This window comes from Equus quagga, chromosome 5 (genome assembly GCF_021613505.1).
Source record: "Equus quagga isolate Etosha38 chromosome 5, UCLA_HA_Equagga_1.0, whole genome shotgun sequence".
Lineage (NCBI taxonomy): Eukaryota > Metazoa > Chordata > Mammalia > Perissodactyla > Equidae > Equus > Equus quagga.
The window spans coordinates 47,655,090-47,671,527 of NC_060271.1; the positions used below are offsets into that span (position 1 = coordinate 47,655,090).

The 16,438-nt window shown below is 63.3% G+C and overlaps 1 protein-coding gene across 1 annotated transcript in view; it reads left to right on the forward strand.

Moving 5' to 3' along the window:
- MORN1 (MORN repeat containing 1) overlaps positions 1-8,561 on the forward strand; it is a 63,099-nt gene extending 54,538 nt beyond the window's left edge. Inside the window, exons 13-14 of the mRNA XM_046663233.1 lie at positions 3,924-3,970; positions 6,103-8,561. Coding sequence (XP_046519189.1) covers positions 3,924-3,970; positions 6,103-6,251 — 196 coding nt within the window. The 3' untranslated portion in view covers positions 6,252-8,561. The remainder of the gene's footprint in view (positions 1-3,923; positions 3,971-6,102) is intronic.
- Positions 8,562-16,438: the final 7,877 nt, after the last annotated feature.

Consider the following 16,438-nt stretch of genomic DNA (forward strand, 5'->3'; position numbering starts at 1 on the left):
GGCCTCATGAGGGGCTGGAGGACCCACCACGGAGACTCACTCTAGAGCAATTCACGCTGGCCGAGGCCCTGTCTCACTGGACACATCCAGTCAGGACAAGATGCCATTTGGGAGCCCTGGAAGGACAGGCCCGGGCAGCAGGCAGAGGTGAGGAGGGCAGGAGGAGGAGGCTGCCCTCCCCCGAGGAGCCTGCCCCTTCAGGATGGACGCTGAAGGACAAGCTGGTGCTGTCTGGGCACCACGTCTCGGTTTGGTCTGTAATTGTGGAAATGGAGTCCTACTTCCAGCCCAGATGGAGGGCAAGGGGCCGGATTTGCCCTCACAAGTAAACAAGGGAAAAACTGGACCAGGGTCCGGCCCCGTGGCTAAGTGGTTAAGTTTGTGTGCTCTGCTGCAGTGGCCCAGGGTTTCACTGGTTTGAATCCTGGGCACTGACATGGCACCACGCAGGCCACCCTGAGGCGGTGTCCCACATGCCACAACTAGGAGGACCCACAACTAAAAATACACAACTATGTACCCAGGGGCTTTGGGGAGAAAAAGGAAAAATAAAATCTTTAAAAAAGAAAAAAAAAAGAAAAACTGGACCAGATCCAGGAGACAACAGCCCTCAAGACGCTGGACGTCAGGTGACGAAGGACAGGGAGCCCTCAGACGGCCCCAGCTCACTGCCTCAAGAGTTTCCAGCTGTGGTGCAGGCAGGGGACCCAGGCGGGTTGAGGGGCCCCCCGAGGGGAGAGACGGAGCTGGGCATCCTGGAAAGCCAAGGTGGCTGGAGTTCATAGGACAGAGCGTCGGAGAGGACAGAGCCCCGGCATCTGTGGTGCATGGATCAGCACGTGTGTGCAAGGAACGTGCTGAAGGCTGGGGAAGGACCCCCAAGAGGATGGGAGGGAGTCCCGTCCTGAGCTCACACAGGGCTGTGACAGTGCTCATGCCAATGGCCAGGCGGGAGACCTCGGGATTCACGGGGTGTTGGTACAGCACTCACAAAGGTCTTGCCTTCATGGCAGGAATCATTAGCCCCATCTTAAACCCCACCTCACAAACCTTAAACCAAGACCCATGAAGATCAAACTGTTTCTAAGTAACGTAACAGCAGCAAGAATATTTATAAGGATACAAAAAAACCCAGCACCCAAGAGGAGGAAATCCACGATGTCTGGCATCTGATCAAAGATTACCAGGCACCACAGAATGCAGGAAAGTTCAACCCACGATGAGGGAAAAACCAAGCAATCACAGCCGACCCAGGAATGACAGATGAGAGAATCAGACAAGGACATGAAGCCAGTTATAATGGGTCCCTGTGTTCGAGAGGAAAGATGGAACATGGTAAGCAGACACATGGAGGATATGAAAAAGAGGCACATCAAACTTCTGGAGATGAAAACTATGATGTTGCGGTGAAAACACATGAGGGCTCGATGGCAAAGTAGACGCACAGAGAAGAAGACAAGTGAGCTTGAAGACATGGCCACAGACACCATCCAAAAGGAAACCCACAGAGGAAAACAAGACTGAGCTTGCTTATTAAACTGCAAGAGACTTCAAGTGGCCAAACAGACGTGAAATTGGAGCCTCCAAAGTGGTGGTGGGGGGAGGAGGCAACAGGAAGAACATGTGAAGAAATAGCCAAAATTTTTAAAAATGTGATGAAAACTATAAACCCATGGACCCAAGACACTCAACAAAACGCAAGCACAGGAAACATGAAGACGAGGACAGGAACCACAGAGGGAGGAGAACCCAAACGTGGAAGCACAGGGTGGAGGGGGAGCCCGGCCCCTCTCCAGCTCACACCCTGTCCCCCCCCAGCCCAGCCCAGGTCGTGAGTCTCCAGCGTCCTTTTCTGCTGATGTGGAGTCGAGGTGGATTCGGAGTGGAAGCCCGTTAGCCACCCCGGCTCCGACCCCTCCCGATTTCTGGAGGCCCAGCCCAGTGCCGTGCACACGGCCGGTGCCCAATCAGTGTTTCTGGGGTCAAACAGAACCCCCACCTCACCCACCGCCTGGGCACACACCCCAGGGCTCCTCGGGCACCAGGTCCCGACCCTGACAGTCCAGATACCCGTCCAGCTAATCGGCACCTCTGCCAGTTCCCCAGCCAGGACTCCCCAACTCCTTCCTGGCTCGGTCTCTGTTTTCTCGAGGCCCTGGGAGTTCTATAAAACCTCTCAGGATTCTTGTAACCCCGTTTATTTCTCTTACAGCTGGCAGCTTGACAGACTCTGGTTATTCTTAGTTCTAAATTATTTATCTGCCTTCCCTCCTCACCCACACTTCAGAATCTTTAACGTGGCTCCTGGGTCTGAGCCAAGGCCCACTTTCCCCCACTAGAAATGAAGTAATTTAAAAATCCTTTGTCTTTAATTTTTTATCGCCCAAACCATGCATGTGGTATTTAAGTTTGGCAAGGGGTCAAAACCTGGTGGGTCACCGAGCCCCTTCAGAGAGCCCCTGGTGCTCCACCCCCAGCTCTGATGACGGGAAACCGCCAGCAGCAGAGGGCAGGCGTGAGGAGCCCTCCTGGCTGCCCCTGAGCGCCTCTGGATGCGTAATTCAGGGAAAGGCCCAGCCCGTCACACCTGGGCCTCCGTGCCACCCAGCAAGTGCATCTGGTGGCCGGAGGGCTCAGGGTGGCCGTCCACACAGCGCCAGTTCTCTGGTACCCCGAGGAGGTGTGGAGAAGGCTGAGGGCCTGACCCAGGGGTCGAAACCAAGCATGCGGGCCAGGGCTCAGCCAGGGGCACTGCACCTCGTGTGGCTACCTACATTTCCCTCTGAGACAGAGTCCAGGTGGCTCTTTTTCCTCCTTCTCCCCAAAGCCCCCCAGGACACAGTTGTATATTCTAGTTGCAGGTCCCTCTGGTTGTGCTGTGTGGGACGCCGCCTCAGCATGGCCCGATGAGCAGTGCCATGTCCGTGCCCAGGATCCGACCTGCGAAACCCTGGGCCGCCTGAAGCAGAGTGCATGAACTTAACCACTTGGCCACAGGGTTGGCCCCTCCAGGGACACAGCCAGGTCCTCCTGGGCAGGTGACCCTCGCCAGTGGACAGGCAAGGGGGGCCTGTCACTCACTACAGAGCAGAAACCCATGTGGGTGGTGTGCCACCCGAAACCATCTGGCTGAGACAGGAACGCCAACCGGCTCGGGTCTGCAGCCCGGGCAGGGGCTGCACCCACCTCAGGGAGCCCAGGCAGGGTTCTCTCATGGCAGCTGTGGCCACAGCGAGGGTCTCCATCTTTCAGACGTGGGCCAGGCCTCAGGACCCCTGCCTCTCCTGTCTCCTCTTGCTGCCTTTTCTTTACCACCTGACAAGGTGACAGTGGTCCCTCTGGGGGGAACATGAGGGTGCCCCACAACCCCACCCCCACTGAGCCCAGCTGCCACTTGTCACTTCTTGCTGGAAAACAGACACCACTCCTACATCGCTTCTGCGTGGACTGGGCACATAGCTGTTTTCTGAGTGGCTGCTCTGCTCCGTGCTGAGGCCCCGGTGCACATGTGGCTGCAGCTTTCCAAACCCCGCACCTCGGTGCTGCACGAAGTGGTGGCGGCTGTGGATATGGGAGCAAGGCTGTCACACACCAGCTCCCGCGTCTCCATGGGCAAGTTTGGGTTTAGGCAACGAGGCACCAGGGCCAAGGGGCAGAGAGCTGGGTCACAGCCTCATGGGGACCTCTCCTCCAGGTGCGGCAGAGGGGCCCATGGGGGCTACACACACTGCCACTCGAAGGCGGAAGCGGAGCCTCGGAGGACAGGGCGGTCACACCTGTGCCCGCCTGAGGCCGGCAGGCGGGGACCTCGTGGTCTCTGCTGTCCTCAGGGCCCAAGAGCCGGGGGCCCCAGCTGGGGGGCGTGCAGCAGGCAGTGGGGCCCTGGGCGGCACATTCGGGACTTCCTTCTCTCCTCCCTGCAGGCCTGATGGGGCAGCCGTGGCGGAGCTGGCAGCAGCGGCATTCCCAGGTAGGCGGGCATCGGAGGGACACGGCCGAGCAGGGCCATCTCCAGCTGTCACTCCAGGATCTGAATGGGTCATTTATGTCGACCTCTGCGGGCACCCCCGGAGGCAGGGCCCTGAGGGTGCTGGGGAGGTGCACAGGGATGTCGATGGGCCAGGGTCTTCCCAAGGCTCGGTCCCTTAAAACGGCTCTGGGCACCAGGCAGGGCGTCAGGTGGGGGACACTCGCCCGTCCTGGCTGCCTCTTTGTCCCCTCAGCCAAGGGGAATGGCCCTGGTTCCCTCTCTCAGGTGTCCTGATTGGAAGGCTGGCAGGCTGGCAGGTACAGGGCCCCTCTGACCTCTGAGCTGCTGGGAGGGTTAGCAGGGCCTATGGCCGCAACCCCTGCGACTGCCGCAGCCAGAGAGGCCCCTGTGCGGGGGTGCCTCCACCTCCCCTTTGTGCTGGCACCAGCCGTCCCAGCAGCAGACGCACGGTCCAGTGACTGGCCAACAGGGCTGGCATCGCGGTCCCCCCTTCCAGGACCCTGGGACCCTCATTTCTGCCCAAGGAGGAGAGGCCAAGGGTGGGCACAAGAGTTGGGCAGGGCTGGTAGGGGATTGGCTGGACACTGCCTGGCTGTGAGGAGACGCAATTTCCAGGCTGTGAGGGGCAAAGCCAGGTGGATGGCCACGTGCCCGAGATGCAGGCCAGGCCAGGCTCAGTGGGGAGCTGGGCACAGGGCTCACCACGGGACCACATGGCGGCCGGGGCCGGGCCCGTGGTTTCTGAGGCTGGCAGGGTGGCCACTAGCCAGACCCTTTCCCATCTGTGAGAGAAGGGCCTCAGGACGAGGTCAGATGAGGGCTGGGGCTCCGTTGTGTGGCCACTGCCCACTGAGCTCTGCCGGCTCCGGCCGGCGCCCTTGGCCGCGGCTGGTGGAGCTGTGTGTTCTCGGGAACACCTAGAAACCGGCTGCTTGGAAACACTGCGGCGTTGCCATGCGCGGCTTTTCCCCCAGGCCCGCCAGGGAGGCCTGGTGGCCCGGCTGCGGAATGCGGCCCTCCCCAGGCGCCCGGCCCGGCCCCCGGCCCGCAGAACCGCAGTTTTTTCTGAAGGAACTGACTCAAGGCCGAACAAATTCCTGGCAGCCCCGAGGCCCTTTCTTGTCCTGCCCCAGGAACGCTCGGTGTCCGCAGCCCGGGGGCTGGCCCGCGTGGAGGGAGACGGCGCAGGAGGAAAGTGGCCTGTTTTCCAGACCTGGGCACTGGAATGTTCTCTCTCAGGGTGCGAGCCGGCTCCTGCACCCCATTTCGGCTGCGGCCGCATTCCTGGTGTGAGCCCAGGCCAGCCCTGCGAGCTTTTTCCACGCTCCGGTGCCAGCCCCAGCGGGCTCGGGGAGGGGAGAGGACGGTTTCTATGGCAACCTCACTTTTTGTTATTTCTTATTTTCTTTTTTATGGTTTCTCCAACTTTGAAGCTCTGCAGACAGTTTACAGACTGCAGAGGGAACGCGTCCCCCCTCCCCTCCAGTGTCCCCAGCCCGGAGCTGCCCCCTCCCACAGCCCGCGGGCAGGGGCTGCAAAACCAACCAGGGGCTTAATTATTTTAAAAGCCATTTTAGAGGAAATGAATTACTTTTCTCCAAAAAAGAGAGGAAAGTATTTTCAAAAGAATCCCTGCCCTCAGCCCTGAGGCCTCATCAGCAGTGGGGGGCTCTCTGCCGGCCTGGGGGCCTCGACCAGCCCAACTGCCGAGCCATCCCTGTGTCCCCCCCAACTCTGCCCCCAGGATGCTGGGGCCATTGCTGGGCCTGTGTCCTGAGGGGGGACGTGGTTTCATTCACCCCAGAATTCACTTATTCACCTACACTGACTGTGCGCCCAGCACCATGGGAAGACAGTGGCCGGGTCCTGGCGTCACAGGCCTGAGGAGAAGGCCTGAAACATAGAGTGGGCCACAGAGACAGGGTCCTGGGGTCCTGAGGTCGCAGGGCAGGTGAGGCAGGGCAGAGAGGAGCTCAGGGTGGGCAGGCATGAGGGGGCCTCGAGGGGAGTGAAGAGCGGGGGGTGGAACGTGTACCTTTTCAACCTAGAGGAAGGGCAGGCTGGGGGGCAGGGGCCACCGGGGGCCACGTCCCAGCATCCGTCTCTTGCAGGGGAGTATGTCATCATGGTCCGCGATGTGACCACCCCTCCGTTCCTGGGCCGTGTGCTGCCCACCGCCTTCAAACACCTTCGGGTCTCTGCGGAGGGAGCCTGGCCGCGGCCCCACATCCCTGGAGAAGACCCTGGCACCCCGAGCTAGGCGGGCCGCCCCAATGCACCCAAGAGCCTCCAGCCCCTGGGGATGCAGCGTCCCCTCGGGACACCACCCTCAGTGGGAACGGACGGAAACGCCGCCTCTGCTTACGGGGTCGCCGTCCTCCACCTCCCCCTCGGCTGGTGTGCACACGGCCCTGAGCTTTAATAAAACGCTCCACACTGACCACAAAGTGGTACCTCATCTAGATGGGCAGGCCCCTTCCCACACCCCCCAGACACGAGTGCGGGCTCACGTGGGCATTCCCGGGCCGAGGCCCACGGTGGTCACCGGGTGCCCTTCTCAGCTGGCATGTGTGACCCACCAGCGCTCTCCCCAGGGTGAGCCCAAGCCGGCGAGGGCGAGGGCGGTCCCGGTCCCCTATCACAGAGCCCGCTCAGCTGATCCTTGGCCTCTGCCCAGCACTGTCCAGAGCCTGGCCGGCCAGTGCCTGCCTCCTTCCCACCATCCCTGCCTTGGAGGGGGCCCGGCGGGCAGCCTGGGGAACTCGGACCGGCTCCCAAATGAGAAATCAAGAGGCAACAGGCAGGTGACTGGTTTTCCGGAAACGGGCTGCGGGTCTGCAGGGACAACGTCTCAGATTTCACAGCTGCCACCAAAACACAGCCACGGCCACTGAGCAAGGCCGGCGGGGACACCAGTGGGGGAGACGCCCGGAGGCCTGCAGGCAGCCAGATCGAGAGGGCTGCTGGCGGGACCTTCATCTGCCATTTCCTCTGCTCATCGGCTCCACGTTCCGGAGACCCTGGGTCCGAGGCCGCAGCCTGGGGATCACCCTTCACCTGCCCAAGTGCTGGACAGGCTGGGCTCGCCCCTCTGCCTCGAAGCCACCACCCTCCCCATCCTCCCCACTGCCCATAGCTTCTTCCTTCCTGGGACAATGAGGAGCAGGGAGGGGGCACCCAGAGCCCCAGCCCCTCACCAGCACAGACACCTCTGGGCCCCAGCAGACCGTCTGAGCCCCCAGCCACGGAGCACGCTGTTGCTTCTGTCCTAAATACCCTCCCGACCCCACGGCCCCGCCCCCCATCCAGGACCCATTTCCTTCCCACACTTGTTGTCCACACCCTCCCTGATGGGCCTGCTACCATCAGGGCTCACAACAGGGCCACCTCCCTCTCTGCACTGACCCTCCTCTGGACACCCCTGGCTACCCCCCCATCTCCCTGACCGCCGGCACCAGGGCGCCGGCTCAGTTCCTACCTCACTGGCACACTCACTGGGCCCCTGGTCCTGGGTCCCAACCCCTGCGCCTTTCTGCACCTTGGCCTCTGCCCAGCTCTGGACCCACACTGCCAGCTGCGAGGCCCAGGGTAGAGAAATGCTAGGGCATCAAGGGCACTTTACATGCCCCAAACTGAGCCCCACTTGTCCCCAACCAGCTCTCCTGCTCAGCTGACGACACCGGGACTCTCAGTTGCTCAGGCCAAAATCGCCGACATCGCTTTCCTTCTCTCTTGCTCTGTGGCCCACCAGCAAGCCTTGTTGGTCCTGCTTTCAAAGCGCACCCCCAGCCTGACCCTACCTTGTCACGCCGCACCCCCGACCCCAGCAGTCTCGCCTCCGCATGGCAGTTGTCCTCAGCTCATACCCCATATCGTCACCAGGACCTCAGGCCCAACCTGAGCTGGTCCCATGGCCCACTACCTTCATCTGAGGCCCCCGCCCACTGTTCGCTCCACTCAGGCCACGCTGGTCCCTGCATGCCCTCGGTGGTGCCAGGCAGGCTTCTGCCTTCGCATGGGCTCTGCCCTCTGCCTGCACAGCTCGTCTCCTGGCTGTCACCTTCTCACGAGGCCTTTCTTGGCCACCAGCTCTGAAGCCTCACCTCCCTCCAGCAGCACGTCCCAGCCCCCCCGCGCGTGTCGCGAGCAGCACGTGACACATCGAACTTACTCCTCCCGTTCCCGGTTGGTTTGTGGACGTGTGGGGAGCATGGGAGGCCCTCAGCAAATAGCTGCTGCATGAATGGGTGAATTTGGAGCACTGACTCTGTGCCAGGAAATACAGGAGGCAGTGAGAACGAAGGAGGCAGAGGAGGTGTGCAGGAAGGACTGACGGCTGAGTAGCTGGAGGGATGGGTAGAAGGCTAGATGGATGCATGAACAAAGAGCATACGGGTAGATGGATCGTGGGTGAGTGAATAAATAAAAGGAAAACTAGATGAACTGATGGAAGGAAGGGTGGACAGATGGATGAGTGTGTGGGTGGGTGGAGGGGTGGACGGAAGTATGAATAAATAGAACGACGGATGAGTATATGGAAGGATGGATGGAGGGATGGATGGTGGGTGGGTGCATGGATGAGTGGATGGGTGGATAGACGAATGGGTGGGTGGAAGTGTGGATAAATGAATGAATGCATGAGTACCTGGATGGATGGACAGACTTACAGATGGATGGGTGGACGGGTGGGTGATGGCTCTAATTACTGATGGATGGAACAGAAGTTCATTTGTCTCTGAGAAGTAGGTCCTTGGGGCCGGCCCGGGGGCGCAGCGGGTAAGTGGGCACGTTCTGCTTCTCGGCAGCCTGGGGTTCGCCAGTTCGGATCCTGGGTGCAGACATGGCACTGCTTGACAAAGGCTGTGCTGTGGTAGGCGTCCCACATATGAAGTAGAGGAAGATGGGAACGGATGTTAGCTCAGGGCCAGTCTTCCTCAGCAAAAAAAAGAGGAGGATTGGCAGTAGTTAACTGAGGGCTGGTCTTCCTCAAAAAAAAAAAAAAAGAAGAAGAATAGGAAGTAGGTCCACATGGAATAACTGTGCCCTTACTTAAGGGCAAGAGGCGGCAGATGAGGAAAGGATGCCTAGCCAAAACCGACCCAAACCAGGGGGCCTTTTCCATCGGGCCCCTGGCAGCTGCCCCTCACTTCCTCCTTTCTGCTTTTCTCTTAGTAGGTTCCCCACCCAATTCTTCCTCAATACAACTGAACAACTTGCCTGCTTCAACAGGCCAGTCAACAGCTGGCGGATGGGGCAGCCCGAGGGAGCTGGACCCCTGCAGGACCAGAAGAGCTGGGCCCCAGTCCCCGGTGATTCTTCACCCCGTACTTGGTCCCAGCTCCCAGACCCGGGGGAGCAGCCAGGCAGCGAGCCATCCAGAGGGCCAGCTTTGACAGCAGGGGCAGACCTCTGTGAAGGTTGGAGAGAAGAGAGCCAGTGAGGGAACGGGGCTCCAGAACCTCCACGACTGGGGCCTTGATGCCATTCTGAGCCTGAGATGTGGGGTGGCAGCTGGGACCACCTGGAGCAAGCCGCATCTGCCTGCCTCTTTCTGGTTCCAGAAGTGGCCACAGACGCTGCCAGCCTGGTTCAGCAGGGCCTCAGCCTCCAACTGTCCATTAGGAGGGGACAGGCTGCCGGCGTCCAAGCAGTGAATCCCCAGAAGGGGACCGTTCTCGGGAACCCATGACTCCTGGGTCAGTGCCTGGGCCCCACGGGGCTCTGTCCTGCCCAGAGTGCATGGAGGCAGATGTGGGGCTGCAGGACAGAGCCCCCTCGGAGGATGTGGCAGGGGAGCTGCTGGAGGAGCCGTGTCCACACGCAGCTGCATAAACACGGCGGGCAATGGGTAGGAGTCGGAAGGGCCACCCGGTCCCCAAAATCCCCTGGAACAGCTGTGTCAGAGCCTGGTTGTTCACCGGTGTCAGCCCCCGAGATTGGGCAAATCGCTTTACAGTTCTTTTTTCTATTCAAGACGAAACCACGTTTCTGTCAAAAGAAAAATAATGAAAATGATGTTTCAATCGAGAAAGAAGAAAGCACCCAAACAGAGGCAGCCGTGCATCCCTGCAAAGCAGGAGGCAGCCCCACTCTTAGTTCCAAGTCAGCATGGCGGTTCCCGTCACTGCACCAGGCCAGAGGCGCAGAGCTGCCCCCGCGCACCGGGCCCTGTGAACGCGGGGGTCTGCCCCATAGTGGGCTCCTGGCTGGACGTGGAGCTGCTGGCTCTTCCGTCAGTAAATCTCCACAAACACACGACCTGTGAACCCTCCCACTTTCCAAGGTCATCGGAGCAAACCTGAGGGGCCCAGGCGTGCACAGGGTCTGGTGGGACCCCCCCCCCTGTGCCCCACAGCCGCCTGGTTGATGGCCTCCCGCTGCTGCCATGGGCACGCAGGGGCTGCCCCATGGCCAACCAGGGAGAGCTCAGACCCCAGGGGGCTGTGTCTGGGCAAGACCAGGGTCCCAGGTGGGGCAGGCGGGCTGTCCCCTGCCCCACCCCACTGCCCAGCCTCTGCCAGGACTCCTGGTGAGGGAGCGGCTGTCCCCTGAGTGAGGGGGTGCCCCTCCTGGCCAGCGCGCGTCTGAGCATGTGGACAGCAGGCCTTTCGGGCCACAGCCCCTGGGACTGACCTGGTCTTCCGCTGGAGGCATGGGGGTGCTGGGCAGGGTCAGATGCCAGAGGCGGCTGCTCCCACCTGACCAGACCCCTAGTCCTCACACTGAGTCCCACAGGCAAATCTTTAGGAAATTTGAATTCTCAAAAAAAAAAAAAAAGAAAGAGGGAGGTCAGCAGAGGCTTGTGTGGCCGTAAACTCTGGCCTGGCCATCAAGTTTGCTGTATGAGGGCTGGGCGGGGAGAGGAAGCAGCCTGAGAGGGCAGTCTCCAATGTCCAGTGTCTTCAGTGACCGTGAAGAACCAGCAGAGCAAGGTGGCCCAGGCCAGGGCCCCACCTGGAGACAGTGCCCCCCAGGCTGGGCCCCAGGACCGCCCACAGAACCACACAGCTGCCACAGCTCCCGCGTCCCTCCACCCCAGCTTCTGGGTCTGCCCCTACCCCAGCGGCAGCAGGGCCCAACAAACAGACGACAGAGACAGAGAGGTGGGGGCACCTGCCCTCTCTGCCCGGCCCACCCCCCCAGCGGGTCCTTGGCAGGCACAACCTCTCAGACCACCCAGCCACCAACCCAGCGGTCAGCACAGGACAGAGCCCGCCCTGTCTGTGCCCGCCCTCCCACTGGGCCCCGCCTGGCACAGGCAGCTCCTCCCAGCCTCCTCTCCTGTTGGCCAGTGGGTCACCCAGGACGCTCCCGGGGGAGGCCGCCTGGTCTCAGTGCCAGGCGGGTGGAAGGGCCAGCTGTGCGGAGCCCCCCCAGGCAGGACTTTCCTGGAGGGCGCCCGGTACCCAGCCCGCCAGACTGGTTTCTGTGCAGCCTGGCCGGCCCTGCCACCTCTCTGCCTGCCTGAGGCGGCCCTCAGCACCCCGGGAGCCCTCAGTCCTGGGGGAGTGTTAGCGGGAGTCGCCAAGCAGACGGCGCTCGGCACCGAAAGCAGACACAGCTGCGTGGGGCCCTCCCCTTCCTGCCATCACCAAGGGTCCGCCCAGGACCTCTCTGATGGAACAGACCACTGGCCCAGGCACAGGGGACCTTGGGAGCCTGGTGGGGGCCCAAGCAGATGGGGAGGGGCCGCCTTGGGCCCCCTGCCCATCAGGCCTGGGTAACGCTGGGGCCCAGGGCTGCTTTGGTCCTTCGGTAAGCCTGGGGGGTGGCCAAGGGCAGTGGGCAGGCCTGGAGATGACCCACACTGGCCACAGCTGCCCTAGCCTGGACTCTTCTTGGCACAAAGCCCCGGGTCTCGAGGAGCGGGCGGCCGCCCCACTGCCATGGCCAGGACCAGTTTCTGATGAGACTATAAATAGGGCTGTCATTGGCTGGCCGAGCAGCCTGACAGGATCCGCCAGATGTGCCGGGCTCAGCCACCAGACCAGCTCTCCCCAACCCCCGTGTGGCCCATGGACAGCCACACTCCCCAAAACTCTGGATACCCCTCTTCCTTTTGGCAGCTCCGCCTAGGACCTCAGAGAACTGTCAGCCACCCCTGCCTTGCACCCTGGAAAGGCAGAACAGGGTGGGGGGAACAAGGACAAGGTGCCCCCCACGAATGCTGTTCCAGGGCCCAGCGAGTGGGTGAGGCCTCCCTCCTGGGGCAGCCTGGGGGGGGGTGCTACCCACCTCAACCCGCCCCACTGGCCTTGCAGCACGGGTGCAGGCCACAGGCCATGGCAGCCATGGGAGCTTCTGCACCAGGCCCAGGCGAGGAGGGGCTCTCCTCCACGGTTTTCTCAGCCCCCTTGGTAAATCCTTACGAGAAGAGCAGGAGCGGGCAGCCTGGACAGCAGGGGAGGGGCCCTGGGGGCAAGAGGGGACCAGGGCTGGATGTGGACTGAGGAGGGGGCAGGTGGGGGCCCAGGTGGGGGCCCAAGTTGGGGACAGCTCGGGGGAGAAGCAGGTTGTATAGATTTGGGGGTCACCACCGTGATGACAGTGAGGCCCAGTGATCAGGGGATGCTAGGCCAAGAAGAGGAAAGGAGGGGAAAGACCAGAGGAGAAAGATTTTTAAAGCTGGGAGCAGGTCACCCCACGGGGCCTTCTGTGATCTTGGGGTCCCCTGTGGTCGCATTCCCCAAGGCCCCCACCCCACCTCCCAGTCAGGCCCTGATAGTGGGGCCAAGCCACTGGGGGAACCAAGGGAGGTGGGGCTGAAAGACGAGAGCAGCTGGGGCGCATAGGGCATGTGGGGCTGCCCCTTTGAGAGGTGGCTTGGGTCAAGCCTGGGCCTGCGGGCCTGAATGGGGTCACTGAGGCGGGCAGGGGCCCAGGGCCCCTATGGAGCCCCGCCTGGCAAGGATCCGGGTGCAGGGGCGCCTTTCCACACCAGTGAGGACACGCTTCCCACGGCTCAGGGGGCTGCGGGGAGGGTGGGAGCAGTGGTGATAAAGGATCGGGCTTCCAACGGATCTGACAGAAAAGGGAGACAGCGCCCCAGAGAAGGGCATCCACACAGGCTGAGCGGGAACCTTTTGAGGGAAGCAGATTCGGACGCGGACCGGGGGCTCGCTCAGGCCCCCAGCCAAGGGTATCCGCGCCCTCCCCGGGTTCGGCCCGCAGCCGTAGTTCCCGCCTCTACCGCCGGAGGTCGCGCCGACCTACCCACCCCCGCCCCCCGAGGCTGCACGCCGCTCAGACTCTGGACACGTGGACACGTCAGCGGAGTGGGCTGGGAAACGCTCGGACCCAGCGGGGACCCCAAACCTAGCGCCGAGGGCGGGGTGCGGCTCCAGTCCAATGCGCCCCTCAGGCCCCTCCCGTCCCCAAGGGTTCCCCTCCTCTCCCAGTGTGCCCCACCCGCCGGCGGGAGGAGTTAACCGCACTCAAGACGCGGACGGGGGGCGTGGGTGGGGCACTTCCTGCCGCCGCCCCCCGCCCCCCGCCCCCCGCCCCCTTCCCGAGCGCGCGCAGCCCGGGGCCCCCGACTCCCTCCTGCGCCCCCGCAGCGCCGCCTGGGGCCCCCGGCCCGCGGCCCGCCCCTCGCGAGGGGGCGGCGGGGAGGAGTCGGTCCTGCGGCCGCGGGGGGACCGCGCGGCCCCACCCCCGGGAGCCCCCGCGCAGGCATGGAGAGACCGGCCCGGGCGCGGTCGGGCTACTGGAGGGGGACGCGCTGTGGTGCCCCCCACGTCAGAATCCGGGGCGGCGGTCGGGAATGGGGATGGAAGCCATGGCGACCCCCGTGGCCAGACGCGGGCGGGGGGAAGGGAAGTGAAAGCGGCGGCGGGAGCGCCCCGGGGGAGCCCCGGGGGCTGGGTCGGGCTTTCCGTAAGACGCGTAATAGGAAACTGAGGCCGCGGGGCAGGGGCGCGACAGCTGCGCGGTCCTTGCGGGCCCACCTGGCCGCGCTCCCGCCGCCCCGCGCGCCGGCCGGGAAGCCCCCTCGGCTTCGGGGCCTGGGGGAAGGGCGCAGGACCCTCCCCTCCGCGGCCGCTCCAGCCTCGCTGGATCCCAGAAGGCAACTCCGCGGAAGGAAGTGGGGGGATCTGCCCTGCCCCCCAACTGGGGGCGGAGCCTTGCTGAGGAGGGCCCAGCCCCACTCCCCAGTTCCGCGATCCGTCCCCCAAGGCTCCTGGCACCGCCCTCGAGGGGCGCACACCCTCCCGGTGACTCACCCCGATTGGTGACACCCACTCCCTCCCTGACTCACTGGGCGCCGAGCCCACGTGGAGAGGGGGGCTCCCGGTGCTGGGGGGCGCCTCGGGCTCGCGCTCTGCCCCCGTCGTGCATTTGCGGGCTTCTTAGCCTGCGTGCCTGGGGGGCCCTGGGGGGGGGGGTGCTGCGCGGCTTGGGGAGCGCCCAGCCTCTGACCAGCAGGGCGTGGCCCCATATCCGCATCCTGGCCTCGGAGGAGCACGGAATCCTGTGGAAGGCGGCAAAGGGGTTTAGGTTCACCCAGAAGGGCCTGCCAGGAGCCCGCTCACGCGGAGGGCACACTCGTGTTCCTCGGGCCTGGGGGGCCACGCGAGGGCACGGCGCCCAGCCCATCCCTCCGCAGCCCGGCTTCCGGCCAGGCCGGAAGGAGCAGGAATTCGGAATGTTTTGAACCAGCGGTGTAATTCCCGGGCGGCTGCTCGGCCCCTGCCCTTCCCCCAGGGCTGGCGGGCAAGGGACGGCTGTGGGTGCTCCGGGGCTGGGACAGGCCCTGCCTGAGGCCAGAGACGACATCTGCTGTGTGCGTAGGGGCGGGGGGGGGGGGGGCAGCATGGGCGCCCCACAGAGGGTCTTCAGCCTGGGCACCCCTGTACACTGCCAACCCTAAGCACGGGGATGTAGGATGGATGGGGGGAGGGCCTGTGTCCTGACGGGTGCCGACTGGGAGGCCACCGCACACCGTTGCTGGGAAGACTAGACCCAGGGTGGACACACTTTAGCCCAAAGAGCCCCAATCTGCTGGGCCCAACACTACATCTGGCAGAGTGAGCCACTGCCTTTCTGCCTGCGGCAGGAGGTGTGGGGGACGGCAGATAACCCCACCCTGTGTCAGGGGCCAGTGACATCCACCTGGCAGCCCCCACTGCAGCCCTCCCCAGGCCTCTGGATGCAACAACACCCCACCCCGGCTCTCTGCAGGCCCCCACACCCCAGCCCCTCCCTGCCAGCCTTATGCAGCTCTCTGCAGGCCTCCCCAGCCCACCCCAGGCCCCCAGCCTGGGCAGGGAGCCTCCCCTGCAAACCACTGGAACCTTTTCTGGAACTGTTTTTTCTTAGAAACAGGAAGTTGGGGCGTGGGCCACAGGTCCACCAGGTCAAGGCCCCACCAAGAGCAGGGCAGGGTGGGAGTTGGGACCCCATGGGAACTGGCCACCCTGCCCTGCTCCTCCAGTGCCCATGGGAACCCCAGGTGCTGAAGCTGAGAGGGGTACAGCAGGTGGAGGAGTAAGGAGGGGAAGGAGGATGCCCGGCTGCCTGGCTGGGGTGCCCGGGCCCTGCTGCCCACGCTGGCGCCATCCCCCAGCACTGGGGTCCCTTCTCAGCCCTCTCGGTGCTGTCTCAACGAGTCTAGACACAGGGGAGCCCAGAGTGTGGCCCCAGAGCACATGTTGCTGCTGGCCCCGTTCTCCCTCCTTCCAGTCCCCAGTCCTGCAGCCAGAGTGTCCTTGCACCAACACACACCTGTGTACAAGCATGCACACACGCCGGAGCAGATACCTGCCTCCCAAGGCCAGGGGACCCCTGCCCCAGACGAAATGCCCCTCTCATTCTTGGGCCCCTCTGGCTCTGCCAGCTCCCCTGAGGACCTGGGTCCCCGTCCCCATCCCTGGTGGTCCAGATCCTTCCTCTTGTTCAGTGGAGTCCCCAGCTATACGTGTCCTGCTCACTGAGTGAGGTGGGAGTCTGGGACACTCCTCCTGCCCGTGTCTGACCCCCTCGTGTGCTCACAGGAAGATCTGTCCTGGGGGTCCCACTGCGAGCTCCTCTGGCCAGGAGCCCATGGAGCGGCACCGTAGACACAGACTTGGACATGAACTTGAGACACCCTGGAGCAGCCACCCAACTCAGCCTTCCCAAACTCCTCTGCAGCCCCGCCAGCAGGCGAGCCAAGCACCAGGCCCAGCCAAGGTCACTGCTGGGCCCCATCCCACCTCGCCCCCCCACCCCATGGGCCTGGGAACCCCAAGGCAATGGAGGATGGAGCCCTGGAGGGCCTGTGGGGTGGGGAGTCTGTGCTCATTTGAGTTGTCCCAGCCTGGCACTGTCTCTTCTGAGGAGCCTGACCAGGGCCCGACTTGCAGGAGGGGCCAGAGAGTTCTGAGTGCGGGGAGGTGGACCGAGGGGGACAGGGGGATGTGGATGGGGGAGTGGTTTGTGGAGGGGGTTGGGAGAATGTGGGAGGAG